Raw genomic sequence first — 15,902 nt, 5'->3', positions numbered from 1 at the left:
ACTCCTCACACAAACTCCTGGCGTGGCCAGGGGGCCACTCGCTCGGTGGAGTCTTGGGGGAGAGGGACTTGCGTGACGCAGCTGCTTCCCCCAAGCAGGAGGCCTGAGAAACCCAAGAGAGAGCTCCAAAGCTTGTCAGGACCCAGCCTCCGAAACTGCAAGCATCAGTTCTCCTTTATTTGTCAGGATTGGCACAGACGAGACCAGGTGCAAGGGGCTGGCCCTCCAGTTCGCAGTAACTCTAGCTGCGTTGTTCTGGAGCCCGAGAGCAGGAAGACTTGCTATGAAGGTCATACTTCTGAAGTCAGAATATTTTCCCATTTTCTAATTCCCGTGCCAAGCGCACCTCCAGGGGTGCAGAACCACCAGGTATGTAACTAAACTGTGAACAACACCTGCAAAGCTTGAAGCCACAAAAAACACTCAGACTTCTTTTGACAGGTATTGAGTTGTATGTGAAAAGTCAAAGTGTTAGTTGCTCAGTCATGCCTGACTCTTTGCAACCCCGTGGACTGTAGCCCACCAGGCTCCTCCATCCATGGGATTCTCCAGGCGAGAATACTGGGGTGGATTGCCATTTCCTTCTCCAGGGGATCTTCCTGACCCATGGACTGAATCCCGGTCTCTTGCATTGCAGGCAGATTGTATGTAACATGAGCTATAAAATGTTTCCATTCCCTACTTTGGCAGTTAACTTCTGGACAATATTTTAAGGATTAAATCTGCCAAAAATGTGAATGCCTCTGTGAGGTGATGAATTGTCCGTGTCCCTTGCCGAAGTCCTCCGTCTGTACGATGGCTCCTCCTGCAGGACACGTTTTCAGACATCTCCCCCACATCCCAGGATGGCATTGTCAGTTTTTCCCACTCTACTGAATCCTTCCTATTAACATACAAGCGTGCTGTTTTTTCTCATGTCTCCAACCTGTCTTTATTAATGAATTATTTATTTTTAAACTGTATATTTTTAAGTGTGCAGTTTAATAATTTTTGAAATGTATAACATGATGAACCCATTGACGATCAAAATAATGACCACTTCCATCAGCCCATAACGTTCTCTCAGGCCCCCTGGTGACCTCTCCCGGCCCTCCAGCTCCCCTCCATCCATCCGTATCCCTGGACAACACCTCTGCTTTCTGACACTGGACTGTCCTACATGGCGTACAATTCTATGTAGATGGAATACTGCAGTGTGTACTCATCTTTATCTGGCTACTTTCACTCAACATAATTCGAGGTTTATCCATATTGTGTGTATCCATAGTTCTTTTTATTGCTGAGTGCTATTCCATTGTACAGATATGCTATAATTAGTTATTCATTTGCCTGTTCATTTCATCTGAATGTTTCCACTTTGCAGCTATTCCGAATGAAGGTCTCTTTGGATGCGTGCTTCATTTCTCTTGGTTAAACACCTAGAGTGGAGCGGCTAGGTTATATGGTGGATTTAGATACTACATTTATACCTATTACCAATTTTGGCTTAATCTTTTTATACGGTGCAAGTGCAAGGTATGAATTGTAGGAGTTTTTGGTTTATTTGGATAGGCATATAGACTGATTCAGCACCATTTGTTGAAATTATCTTTTCTCTGCTGAAATGCATTTTACACCTTTGTTGAACATCCATTGCCTATATGAATCTTATTTCTGGATGTCCACTGTTACATTGATCTGTCTTGACACCAGTAATACCCCATCTTGATTACTGCAGCTTTATAAGAAGTGTTGAAGCCACATAATGTAAACCCTCCATCTTTTTCCTGTTTCAAAGTTGCTTTAACAGGTTAGGTCCTTTGCATTACTTACCATATGAATTTTATTTTTTTAAATTATTTTTTGATGTTAGTTTTTCCTCATACTCTTTATTTTTTCATTTTATTTATTATTATCTGGCCCCACTATGCAGCATGTGGGATCTTAGTTCCCAGCCACGGATCGGAACCCTGCCCCTGCAGTGGACAGAGTCTTAACCACTGGACCACCAGGGAGATCCTCCCGTATGAGTTTTAGGATCATCTCATCAATTTCTACAGAAGAGAGCCTGCTGGGATTTTGATTGGGATAGTATTAAATCTATAGGTCAGTTTGCGAGAGTTGACACCTTAATATTAAGTTTTTCATCCATTTATTTAGGTCTTCCTTAATTTCTCTCATCAATGTTTTATAGTTTTCAATATACATTTTTTCGTATCTTTTTTCAGATTTATCCTAAGTATGTATGCCATATTTTTGATGCTTTTGTAAATAGTATTATCTTTCCATTTTAATTGCCAGTTCCATGCTGACACACAGAGATACATTTGAACTATCTCTTGGTTTGCTTAATTTTCTTTGTTTGTTTGGTTTTGATTTCTAGTTCATTGATACCTATTCTGATATTTATTATTTCCATTCTTAAACTTATTTTGGTCTTAATTTGCTCTTCTTTCTCTAGTTTCTCAAGGCAAAAACTGAGGAAATTAGCTTGAAACCTTTCTTATTTTCCAATACAGGCCCTAATGCTAAACATTTCCTTCTCATTACTATCTTTGCCACATTGCAAGGTCGATTCTTAACCGCTGGACCACCTGGGAAGCCCCTGCCTGTCCTTTGATGCTTTGAAGCCAGGGACTGACATCTTCTCTCTAGCTATGGAAGTCCTAGATGGCATCTTCTTCCAGCAGCAGACTGTTTTGTCTACACTGAGTGTCTGTTGTTCAGCATAGCCACCTTATGAATTACCTTAGCTAGATCTTCTGGTAACTTGCTACACCTTCTGTAGCAGCGCTTTTTCATTTTCATGCTATACAAATAGCTTCTTTCCTTAAACCTCATGATTAAACTCTGCTATGGACATGAGTTTGAGTAAATGCCGGGAGTTGGTAATGGACGGGGAGGCCTGGCATGCTGCAGTCCATGAGGTCGCAAAGAGTCGGACACAACTGAGCGACTGAACTGAGCTGAATCTTTTGGGTGACACTTTGTCCAGCCTTGGTTGCTTTCCTCTCATGCATACACTGATCACTATTCAATTTACCCTCAACACGGATCCTCTGCAAGGCTTCCGAGCTCTCTTTGTAGCATTTCTGTTCAGATACTCTACTCTGTAAAATTGGGCCACTCGTCTCAGGACGACCACTGTGTCCTGCCTGGTTTCCCCTCACCACATCATGCCCTGGAAGTGTTTCCTAGCCTGGAAGCTGGGACAATCACTGGATTCACCTTGTATGTCTCCCATCACCCAGGAATCATTGTCGTTTTCCTGAGGTCCAGTGATTTGAGGACTGTTAGCCTCACTTTTTTGACCTAGTTTTTTAGTTGTTTCATGTTGAAGGGTAAATCAGGTCCCTGATATGCTGTGTTTGCTGTAGCTGAAATTCTCATTGTTAAAAATGTAGGCAGGATAATTGCACTAGAGTTGTATTTTTTATGTTATAATAAAATTATATGATGCTTGGATTTGCTTCAGAATGATCCACTAGACTGTGAAATCAAATGAGGGATATTGATGAAATGGGTTTCCATGAAGGGATGATTTCAGTATTTGCCTGCCAGGTAAAAATGGTGGTTCCACTGTATTATTTTTCCTCCGTATTTGTGTATATTTGAAATGTTCAATTATGAAAAATAAATGTAAAGTACTCATACATGCTAATTTTAAAATTTACTACAAATCAATAGTAATCAAACCAATGTGATACTTAGAGAAGTTATACATAGACATCAGGGAATAGAAGTGAGAGTCCAGAAACAACCATTATATTTATGGTTAATTGCTTTTTGACAAAGGTCCCAAGACACTCCGATGGGGCAAGAGTATTCTTTTCAACAAAGTGCGCTGGGACAAGTGGATACACATGCAGAAGAGTAAAGGTGGACCCCTGTGCTGTGCTTAGCCATCCAGTCGTGTCCAGCTCTGCGACCTCATGGACTGTAGCCCGCCAGGCTCTTCTGTCCATTGGACCCTCCAGGCAAGAGTACTGGAATGGGTTGCCATCCTCTCTTCAGGGGATCTTCCCAACCCAGGGATCGAACCCAGGTCTCCCCCATTGCAGGCGGATTCTTTACCGACTGAGCCACCAGGGAAGCCCTTTAGTAAAGGTGGACCCCTAGCTCACACCGTATATAAGGATGAAATCAAATTCGATGATACACCTAAATTTAAGAGTTCACTATGGAACTTAGAAGGAAAACACAGAAGTCCATCTTGTTGGCAGTGGATCACCCTTGCCTCCACCAAACACTGACCATCAGGACACCATGTTTTCTTAGTTATTTCACTGCTACCCCGTCTACAGGGTTCTCTCTTGTTCTTTTACTGGAGCTGCCCCTCCTCCTCAACCTCCAGTGCTGAAATGCCCCAGTGGTGGTCCTCAGCCCCCTTCTCTTTACTCTCTACACTCTCTCCACTGGGGATCTCGTTCAGTCTCGTGCCAGTTAGTTATGTCACATCTTTGGACTAAAGACTCCCAAATTCAAATCTCCAGCATAGACCAGAACTCCAGAACTCCTATGCCTACTCAGTCTGTAGACTTGGATTTGTAAGAGGTTTCTGAATCCTAACACATCCGAAACAGCTCCTAACCATCACCACCCCAGTCACCGCGTGCACACACATGAAGAAACAGAATTTCTGCTGCTGCAGCAGAGTTTCCACGTCTGCACATGTCAGCTCCATTCCCGTCATTGCTCAGGCCTTGCCGTCATCCCTGCCCTGCCCTTTTGCTCATCCCAGTCCCATATCCAGTAGGTCAACAACTCTCAACAATTCTACCTTCAAATTTTAGCCAGATTTTGACCCCTTCTGCTATTTCCACCCTAGTCTACATCACTCTGTCTCCTGATCAAGGCAGCAGCCTCCTCTCTGGTCTTCCCTGCTTTTAGCTCGCCCCACTCTCCCCGTTTGTGAAGAGCTGAAAGTCAGCCCATTCTCCTCACTGAAGGCGCAGGTTGCGTCATGGCCCTCCGCTCCTCAGAACCCTTCAGTGACCTCTCAGCTAACTCCAGAGTGAAAGCCAGAGTCCCACTACCCCTGTGTGTCCTGCTCTACTTAACCTTCTGACTCCTCTCCCGCTTCCCGACCTTCCACTCGTTGCACTCCAGCCACGCTGGCCTCCCAGCTCTGCCTGTCTTTCTTCAGAGTCGGGACTGCTGCCAGGAGTGGTCCTCTGCACACACAATCACACTGACCTACTGTTTTTACCTCCTGCAGTTCTTTATTCACACATCACCTATGATCTGAGCGCTTCCCTAGCAACAGCCATAAGAACCCACCCCTACACTCTGTACCCACTTGCCTGAGTTCGTTTTCCTTGGCATTTATCACTATTCAATAAATATTACGTTTATTGTTTTTTTATCTCTCTTTAGGATGAAAGTACCATAAGAGCAGGAATTTTGTTGGGTTTTTTTTCCCCTGCAGTTGAGAACAGAAACTGTTCCACTGAAGTCACAAAATGAACATTTACTAGATAATGTGTATTAAAACAAAGATATTCATTGAATGAAATCTTCTAACAGGAGAAAATTATAAATAATGTTAAATACTCAACCATGGATAAGTTACCAAGTATTATATAAAGTATAATATCTAAAAGAAATATCATTCAGTCACTAAAAAATATCTGTCCCATGGCAGAAGCCAAGCTATACATTATATTTGGCCAATGTATTTTAACAGTTGTCTGAGTGTTCAGACAGAAGCAAGCTGCCTTAATTAAACTAAAGCTGTGTTTCTTCCCTCACATAATTTCATGCAGCCTTCACAGAAAGACAAGTTACATCTTTCTTTCATAACAGAAAATTGTTTTAATGCAGTACAGTTTTTACACAATTTTCTATAAAAGTCATCACTTTCAAATCAACGTAGCATAAAACCTTTAGCTAGAGTTGGTTTGACTTATATGAAACTCCAGAAAAACAGGATTCTACATTCCTCGCCTTTGGTACTTTTTTTCCAGCACAATCTTCATCACACTTGTATGTGTATAAATTGAATTACAGTTGATGCTTGAATGACAAGGGTTTGAACTGTATGGGTCCACTTATACACGGATTTTGGGTTTTTTTGATAAATAGATACTGCAGTACTATGGGATCTATGGTTGGCTGAGTCCACAGATGCAGAAAGAACCAATGCCAAGAGTCAACTGTAAAATGATATTGTAGGTTTTCTACTGCATGGGTGTTGGCACCCCTAACACCTGAGTTTTTCAACTGTCAAATGTAATTTGTTTTCCTTTGGGGCTTTTCACCATTTTACTCCAATTCTGTTTCCTTAAAATATTTTTTATCCTAAAATATAATACAAAAACATAAAAATACATAGGATGAAGATACACTTAGTATATATAGTACAGAGGAGAAGGAAATGGCAACCCACTCCAGTATTCTTGCCTAGAGAATCCTGTGGACGGAGGAGCCTGGTGGGCTGTGTCCATAGTGTCGCACAGAGTCGGACACGACTGAAGCGACTTAGCAGCAGCAGCAGCATATAGTACAGAGTACAGTTTTACAAGTTGCCACGTGGTGAATACCAATGTACCACATCTCAGAAAAAAGAAAAAGTGTCAGTCGCTCAGTCATGTCCGCGTCTTTGTGATTCCATGGACTGTACCCACCAGGCTCCTCTGTCCATGGAATTCCCCAGGCAAGAATACTGGAGTGGGTAGCCCGTCCCTTCTCCAGGGGATCTTCCCGATCCCGGGGCAATTAAATATTGCAGGTGCCTGAGAATCTCCACACATGTCCTTCTCAATATCCTCCTTCCCCAGAGATAACCACTAGCCTGACTATGGTAATGATTCCCATCTTTGTTTTTAGTTTCACCGTTAAGTAAAAACAAGATGGTATGATGTTGCTTGTTCCAAACTTGGGGTAAATAGAACTATACAGTCTAGTTTCCTTTGCTCAGCATTTTGTTTATACAGTCATCCTTATTATCATGTGAGCTCTAGTTAATTTAATTTCTGAATGGTGGTGGTGGTTTTGTCACTGAGTCGTGTCTAACTCTTGCGACCCCATGGACTGTAGCCCTCCAGGTTCCTCTGTCCAAAGGATTTTCCAGGTGAGAATACTGGAGTGGGTTGCCATTTCCTTCTCCAAGGGATCTTCCCAACCCAGGGATCCAACTGGGGTCTCCTACACTGCAGGCAGATTCCTTACTGACTGAGCTATCAGGGAAGCCCATAGCATTCTATTATACAACAATACACATCACACCCTTGATGAGCATTTTGAGCATTTCCAGTCTGTGGCGATTGCAGACAATGTTGCCCACATTGTTCATGTATTCTGATTCATAGGAGTTGCATTTCTTTGGGGATGTACCTAAGAGTAGAATTACTGGGTCAGTAAGATAAGCACCTTCTACTGTCCTCAGTCACTCAGTCGTGTCCAACTCTTTGTGACCCCATGGACTGCAGCACACCAGGCTTCCGTGTCCATCACCAGCTCCCAGAGCTTACTCAAACTCATGTCCATCGAGTTGGTGATGCCATCCAACCATCTCATCCTCTCATCTCGTCTCCTTCTCCTCCCGCCTTCAATCTTTTCCAGCATCAGGGTCTTTTCCAGTGAGTCAGTTCTTCACATCAGGTAGCCAAAGTATTGGAGCTTCAGCATCAGTCCTTCCAATGAATAGTCAGGACTGATTTCCTTGAGGATTGACTGGTTTGATCTCCTTGCTCTCCAAGGGACTCTCAAGAGTCTTCTCCAACACCACAGTTCAACTTTCCTCCTTAATGCCAAACTTTTCCCAGAGCAGAGCAGTCACTGGGGTGTTATATAAACATGTCTTTAATTTGCATTTTCCTGATTACTAATGAGATTGGTTACTTTGTCGTGTATTTACTTGCCATTTGGGTTTCTCCCTTTGTACAGGATCTGTTCCAACCAATTTTCTATTTTAGGTTGTCTGCATTTTCATTTGTAGGAATCTAATAGCTATTTTGGATTTAAATCCTCTGCAGTTTGTCTTCTCTTCAGGGTGTATTCTGACGAATAGAAAGTTCTTAATGTTAACATAATAAGGTTTATTATTTTTTATTATTATAATAATTATAATATTTATGTCTTGTTTAAGAATTTTTTTCTGACTCTAAAGACTGAAGATTTCTGCCTATATTATCACCTAAGAGCTTTATCATTTGCATCTCACATTTAAGAACAAAGGGTGAGGGGTGAGATAGCATACACACGTACACAGGGATACAGTTTTTTTTTTCCTGTATTGATGCCTAATTGAACAAGTACCATTAATCACCATTATTCAGGATCTTCCCAGGTGGCACTAGTGGTAAGGAACCTGCCTGCCAATGCAGGAGATATAAGAGACACAGTTTCAATCCCTGGGTCCGGAAGATCCCCTGGAGGAGAACACGGCAACCCACTTCAATATTCTGGCCTGGAGAATCCCATGAACAGAGGAACCTGGCAGGCTATGGTCCATGGGGTCACGAAGAATTGGACACAACTGAAGCGATTTAGCACGCATGCACCCTTGTTCAGAACAGTGTCGGTTTCTCACGTCTCTGCAGTGAAGGCTTCATCATGTCTCAAGCATCCATATATATTCATGGATTTCTTGTGAGTTCTCCACCATGTTCCATCTCTTGATTTGCCTATTTCTGTGCCAATATCTCTTAATTTCTTCAAGTATTTGAATTAATAAAAATTAGCAAAGTGCTTACATATAAAAGTCAGTTTTACTTTTGTATACCAGAAACAGAAAAGAGAGCTCTAAATATAACAACATACACAGAAGCTATAAAACTTCATGGGAGACAATAAAAAGCTAAATTAGCAAACATATGCCAGATTCATGGGCTGGAAGATTTAACATAGTAGAATTGTCTGTTACCCTAAGATTGATCTACAGCTTTATTACAATCCCAATCAAGCTCTCATTGAGATGTTAGGTTTTGGGTTTGCTCTTTAATTTGACAAGTTGACAGGCTGTCAGATGGAAAGTCAGAGACATACAAACTAAATACTTTTACCCTTCTCCTGGGAAGCATAAGAACTTTCAAAGAGTCTATTAACCCCTTAATGAACTTTCATCCTATTGTTTGCATGCATTCTAAGTCTATATATGTGTAAAGTGCACAAAGCTTTACCATTAATACCATGACTTTAATGTCATCAATATTCACATAGTTAGCGTTTTCTTTGCTCTTTTTTCCCTCCTTCATGTCTGATACTTTCATCTGAGGATATTTTCCTTCTGCCTAAAATACACGATTTAGAAGATCCTACTTTTAGGGGCTTCCCTGGTAGCTCAGTGGTATAGAGTCCACCTGCCAATGCAGGAGACACGAGTTCCATCTCTGAGCTGGGAAGATCCCACATGCTGCAGAGCAACTAAGCGCCACGGGCCACAACTATTGAGCCTGTGCTCTAGAGCCTGGGAGCCACAGTTGAAGCCCAAGCGCCCTAGAGCCTGTGCTCAGCAATAAGAGAAGCCACTGCAGTGAGAAGCCTGTGCACCGCATCTAGAGAAAAGCCCAAGCAGCAACAAAGACCCAGCACAGCCAATAAATAAATTTAAAAAATTATTAAAAAAAAAAAAAATCCTGCTTTTGAGTGTCTACTAGTGGCAAACCACTCAATTTTTGTTTATCTGAAAATCTCTTTATTTTGCTTTCTTTCTCGAAGGGTACTTTTATTGGCCATAGACTTCTACCTTAGCTGCTGCTGCTGCTGCTAAGTCACTTCAGTCGTGTCCAACTCTGTGCGACCCCATAGACGGCAGCCCACCAGGCTCTGCCGTCCCTAGGATTCTCCAGGCAAGAATACTGGAGTGGGTTGTCATTTCCTTCTCCAGTGCATGAAAGGGAAAAGTGAAAGTGAAGTCGCTCAGTCATGTCCGACTCTTTGCAACCCCATGGACTGTAGCCTACCAGGCTCCTCCGTCCATGGGATTTTCCAGGCAAGAGTACTGGAGTGGGGTGCCATTGCCTTCTCCATCTACCTTAGCAGGTGTCCTCTTTCAGCACTTTGAGGACATCCTCCCCTGCCCGGGTCACTATCTCATGTAGTGACTGGGCTCCACTCGGTCACTGCATTGGGGAAGTTGAAAGCTCAAGCATTTAACACAGTCCCCAGGCACCTAATGACTATGCAACTCACGGGGAAACCTCTGGAAGAGTGCAATCAAACTGAGAGCATCAGGACTTCCCTGCTGGTCCAAGGGCTAAGGCTCCAAGTTCCCAATGCAGGGGGCCCAGGTTTAATCCCTGGTCAGGGAACCAGATCCCACATGCTGCAACCAAGACTTCCCATGACACAACTAAAGATCCCGCATGCTGCAATTAAGACCTGGCACAACCCAAAATAAACAGCAAGTGAGAGTGTCATTTAGCCATACCAGGGAAAAGCTCATATCAATAATCCCTAAAAGTCAAAAATAAACTGATGATGAATCGGACACATGAAAAAGGTAAATTTTGCAATAGGTAAAATATACCTTAATAAAAAAACTGGTGGGACTCCCTTGGTGGTACAGTGGGTAAGAATCTGCCTGCTGCAAGTGCAGAGGACACAGGTTCGATCCCCGGTTGGGGAAGACTTCTCGTGCTGCATGGCAGCTAAGCCCGTGGGCCACAACCGCTGAGCCCCAGGCTCTAGAGCCCAAGAGCCGCAACTGCCGAAGTCCTTGTGCCTAGAGCCTGTGCTCCGCAGCAAACAGGAGCCCCTGCTCACCACAACTAGAGAAAGCCCAAGCGCAGCAATAAAGACTCAACACAACCAAAAAAAATTAATAATGATAAAAGAACTGACGAACAATTTGCACTACAACTTACATCACTTGTTAAGTAGTTTTATTTACACACACGTGTGATTTAGTTTATTTATATAATAAATGGTAATCCATTCTGAGTTGGACCATAAAGACGGCTGAGCACTGAAGAATTGATGCTTTCCAATTGTGGTGCTGGAGAAGACTCTTGAGAGTCCTTTGGACCACAAGGAGATCAAACCAGTCAATCCTAAAGGAAATCAACCCTGAATATTCACTGGAAGGACTGATGCTGAAGCTCCAATGCTCTGGCCACCTGATGGGAAGAACCGTCTCATTGGAAAAGACCCTGATGCTGGGGAAGATTGAGGGCAGGAGGAGAGGGGGGCAACAGAGGATAAGATGGTTGGATAGCATCACTGACTCAATGGACATGAGTTTGAGCAAACTCCAAGAGATGGTGAAGGACAGGGAAGCTTGGTGTGCTGCAGTCCACGGGGTTTCAAAGAGTCAGACACGTCTTAGTGACAAAACAACAACAACAAATCTATTTTAAAGTTGTTTATTGATTGGCTGGTTTCTACATTTAGCACAACCGTGTGTGTATGTGTCTGTGTGTAAGTCATTCAGTCATGTCCAACTCTTTGTGACCACATGGACTGCAGCCCGCCAGGTTCTTCTGTCCATGGAATTCTCCAGGCAAGAATACCATACTGGTGGCTAACCAACCCTGCCTAGTGTTATGGCATTTTAACGTCCCCAGGAAACCCGACGACAAGGCAGCGGGCTGCACCACGGACTCAGTAGGGCAGTTGTTTTCAACCTGGGCTGCATCTCAGGATCATGAGGGGAGCTTTGAAAATACACTGATGCCATGGCCTCACCCTTGACCAGTGAAATTAGAATCCCTGAGGCTGGGGCTCAGCCACTGGAGTTTGAGTAAAACTGTCCAGGTGGGACTTCCCTGGTGGTCCAGTGGTTAAGACCCTGCTTCCACTGCTGGGGGCACAGGTTCAATCCCTTGTCAGGGAACTAAGATCCCACATGCCGCAGGGCAACTAAGACCGCCTGCCACGATGAAAGATTTGCATGCCGCCACGGAAATGGAAGCTCTTGGGTGCCACAACTAAGACTGGACGCAGCCAAATATTTTTTTTTTCTTAAAGAAGAAAAAAAGAAGAAGTACTGGACAGAGGAAGGCATCCTTTGAAACAGGGTTGGCAGGCCCGGGTTTCATGAGTGTTGGCTCCTTACTCTTGACCTTCTCCATGTCCTGTAACAAGTGCATCAGGTCTGGCCCAGGTTCTCATTTGTAAAGTGGGGAACCAACAACTGCCTTGCTTCTTCCCAGGGTTCTTCTCATCTCAGATGAGACATCTGTGTGTCCCCCAAGCCTGTGTCCTTATGGATATTCGTCCAGATCCCATCTGTCCCTCCTCCTCTTTGGTGATGACTTTCTTCTACTCCATATTACAGCTTCCCTTCTCTGACTTCCATCTCTCTGATCATATTTTCACCAAGCATCCTTAGACTGCTTCTCATATAACCTCAGGGACTGCTCTGAAGGCAGGGGTGTTAGTGCAGAATTCCAAGCATATCGCAAGGATCTAGACGACAAGGACAGGTTGAGAAGGTCCACGTACTGACAGGTATCCAGCTGTCCTGAAGGAGGCTCAGCCAGTCTTTTTACTCAGATTGTATTCCTATTTGGACTGATTTGCTGGCAGAGCTAATAGAGTGTAGTGCACCTACCTTGAAACAGTGGCAACAGTCATTGATTTTCCCTTCCTATAACTAACAACTTGAAACAGTATGTTCTGTAATTTATTAGAGTTTGGAGGAGTCATTACGTTATTGGGGTTTGGAGAGGTACATATCACCAGATCAAGAAGGACAGAGAGGATATACTGTGACCAAAAAAAAATATATATAGTTTCATTCAGTACTGAAGTCTGCCATATAAAAATGACTTTTTTTTTTTTTTTTAAGCCGCTAGAAATATATATGTGTGGATGTAGAACCATAGGGAAAGAACACACACAATGGACTACTGAACTAAAACAGGACTGGATGCTCAAAGGGTTTTGTCTACTCTGATCAAAAGGAACACCGACCTCGGTGTCATTCTTCACTATTTTTAGGTCTTGCATCCTCCATCCAGCTAAGCTGTCAGCAAATCCTATGAGATTAACCTTCAAAGAACATCCAGAATCCATCCACTACTCATCACCTCTACCTCAACTAATACAGTCCATTGCTTTCCAAAACTGTTTATCATGACCCAGGGTAAGAAGTACATTTCACAACATGATCTATTACACCTCAACATATAGAAATTAACAAAACTTAACCCCCAAATTACTTTCTCTTTCTAAGTGTACTGTGCACTATTTCCTATTCCATTATGTTTCATTTTTTTTAAATAGTGGTCATACACACCAAAAAATGCTGGTCATGGGACCAGATACCAAGAAGGACTTGGGATGTAAGACTAGGGACAAATACTTGAGGGTCAAACTGCAAGGCAGGCACTGGGCGGCCTCAGCCTCACGGGTATGGGGGGTGTCTGTCAGTGTTCCCTGTCGGGCTGCAATGGCTGGGCCTCCCTGGCTCTGCCTCCCTCACTGGGCTGTCCTCAGGCCACGATGCAGGAGGCTGACCGCTGACTGCACTCCCCAAAGCTGGCCAGCAAGTCCTTACTTGGAGGAGACTGGCGGGTCACCTTGTCCTCATAGGATCCACTCAAATGATTTTATTATCCATTGGTGAATTGTGAACCATAATTTAAACACTCTGACCTTTGGCTGGGACTGCTACAGTAGCTTTACATCATCTGTTTTCATTCTTGCCTTTCCACTGCATGTATTTCATACACAGTAGCCAAAGTAATCCTTTCAAAATGTAAATCACATGTCCCTCCCTTACTCAAAATCTTCCACTAATTTCCACTTAAAATCAAATCCCACAAATGGTCAATAAGCACGTGGAAAGATGTTCAACATCACTAAACATTAGGGAAATGCAAATCAAAACCACAAGTGAAGATACCAGTTCACACTCATGCAGATGGTTATCAAAACAAAACCAGGAAACAACAAGCGTGGGTGAGTATGGAAAGAAATGGAACCTTTGCACACATGCTGTGGAAAACAGTTCCTCGAAAAAACTAAACTTAGAATCACCATATGTCAAGCAATCCCACCGGGGGTAAACACTCAAAAGTGAAAGCAGGGCCTCTTAACAGATATTTCATTGTTCACAACAGCAAAAAGGTGGAAACAACCCAAATGTTCATCAGTAAATGAATTAAAAAAATCAATTCCATTTGCCTATCCACGCAATGGAATATTATTCAGCCTCAAAAAAGAAGGAAATTCTGACACATGGTACAACATGGATAAACCTGGAGGCCGTTACACAAATTGAAACGGGCCAGTTACAAAAGCACAAATACTACATGATTCCACTTCTGTGAGGATGTAGAATAGCCACAGTCACAAAGAAAGAACGTAGAATAGTAGTTACAAGGGCTGGGAGTGGGGGAAGGGGAGTACTTGATGGAGACAATTTCAGTTTGGGAGGATGATGATCAAGTTTTGGAGACTGATGGTAGTGATGGTTACACAACCATGTGCACGCACTTAACATCACCAAATTACACACTTTAAAATGATGTCAAAGGTAAATTTTATGCTATAACTATTTTAACACAATAAAAATAAAAATCCAAATTCTTATCACGGTCCCTGGCTGCTGCTTCAGTCTTTGTTGTTGTTCAGTCACTCAGTCGTGTCTGACTCTTTGTGACCCCATGGACCGCAGCACGCCAGGCTTCCCTGTCCATCACTATTTCCCAGTACTTGCTCGAACTCATGTTCATCAAGTCAGTGATGCCATCCAACCATCTCCTTCTCTGTGGTCCCCTTCTCCTCCTGCCTTCAATCTTCCCCAGCATCAGGGTCTAGGGCAAGACTTATCACCTACCAGTTCCTTCCCCTCACTTCACAGGCCTTCAGCCCTGCTGGCATCCTTTCTGAACTGAGACCAAGCACGCACTCCTGTTCTCTGATTACTATGCTTTTCCTTCTCACAGGTCTCTGCTCAAACAGCCCCTGAAAAGCCTCCAGACCACCTACTGTTGAGGGTGAAAAGTAATTTTTCCTCCACCCATCTGAGTTCTTGGTTGAGACCCTAGTAACAAAAGACCGATTAACAAGAGAAAAACATGGTATACATTAGCATGTATACCTCGTGTATACCTAGAGAAAATACAAAAATGCCTAGGTATACCCAAAAGAAAACTAACAACTCCCTGAGGCGGCTTAGGATTCAGGCTGAGGGAATTCCCTGGAGGTCCAGAGTTAGGACTTGGGCTTTCACTGGCGAGAGGCCTGGCTGAGGGAAATATGATCCCACAAGCCGGGCAGCATGGCCAAAAACAAACAAAAAAACGAATTCAGGCTTAGGGGAGATGAAGACCTCTTGGGGGAAGAGTAAAAGGTTTTCAGGAACGATGAAAGATGACGAATGGGCCCTTAGAAAAATAGGTTGGAGATAAGCGAGTTGAACAAAACTTGTCTGGGTGTGGTATCCACTCCTACTCTTGAAACTCCCAGGGAGGGGGCTTACTTTCATTGAGCTCTTTTTTGGAGGGTCTGTGTTTAGGCAGGTGAGGGAATTCAGGGGAAGCTTCTCCAGCATTTGCTGTTTTTCAAGTGCCTGCAGCTCAAAACCACCAGAACGCCAAAGCACCATCTGTGAAGCGGCTCGTCCTGGACTCTTACAGGCATATTTTAGAGCAGAGACTTTATTTCGTTCACGAGCAAGACCTGCCTACACTTGGTAGTCAGTGTGTGTTAAATGAATGTTTATCTTTCCTAAAACGTACACACATTTTCCTCATAATCAGAACTTTAATTTCAAAACACAAAAGCCCTGGTCTACTGGAATTCGGCAGCCCAAACTCTTAGCATCCAAAAGGAAAAAAAAAAAAAAAACCCAAAACGGTGTACGAGGAATGTAAATGCCGCTGGAAGGCTAACGCGGAGCACCGGCGCCAGCCGCTCATCCAGGCTTCCGAGGCTCCCCCGGCGGCACCAACCACCACCGAAGAGCACGAGCGCGTTCGGGGCACCAGCTAGAGGCATTCAGTCAGACCCGCGGACCACGCGAGCGGGAA

The 15,902-nt window shown here is 43.6% G+C and overlaps 1 protein-coding gene across 2 annotated transcripts in view; it reads left to right on the top strand.

Annotated features, from left to right (window-relative positions):
- The window catches only part of HOOK3 (hook microtubule tethering protein 3), a 93,848-nt gene extending 88,510 nt beyond the window's left edge, over positions 1 to 5,338 (top strand). For both annotated transcript variants that reach the window (XM_081519091.1, XM_081519089.1), the window contains one exon: positions 3,775 to 5,338. In XM_081519091.1, coding sequence (XP_081375217.1) covers positions 3,775 to 4,098 — 324 coding nt within the window. In that variant the 3' untranslated portion in view covers positions 4,099 to 5,338. The remainder of the gene's footprint in view (positions 1 to 3,774) is intronic.
- The last annotated feature ends 10,564 nt before the right edge of the window (positions 5,339 to 15,902 follow it).

Source organism: Giraffa tippelskirchi, chromosome 8 (genome assembly GCF_054371585.1).
Source record: "Giraffa tippelskirchi isolate mGirTip1 chromosome 8, T2T-mGirTip1v1.2.pri, whole genome shotgun sequence".
Classification (NCBI taxonomy): Eukaryota; Metazoa; Chordata; class Mammalia; order Artiodactyla; family Giraffidae; genus Giraffa; species Giraffa tippelskirchi.
This window is presented reverse-complemented; position numbering and strand designations above follow the sequence as displayed.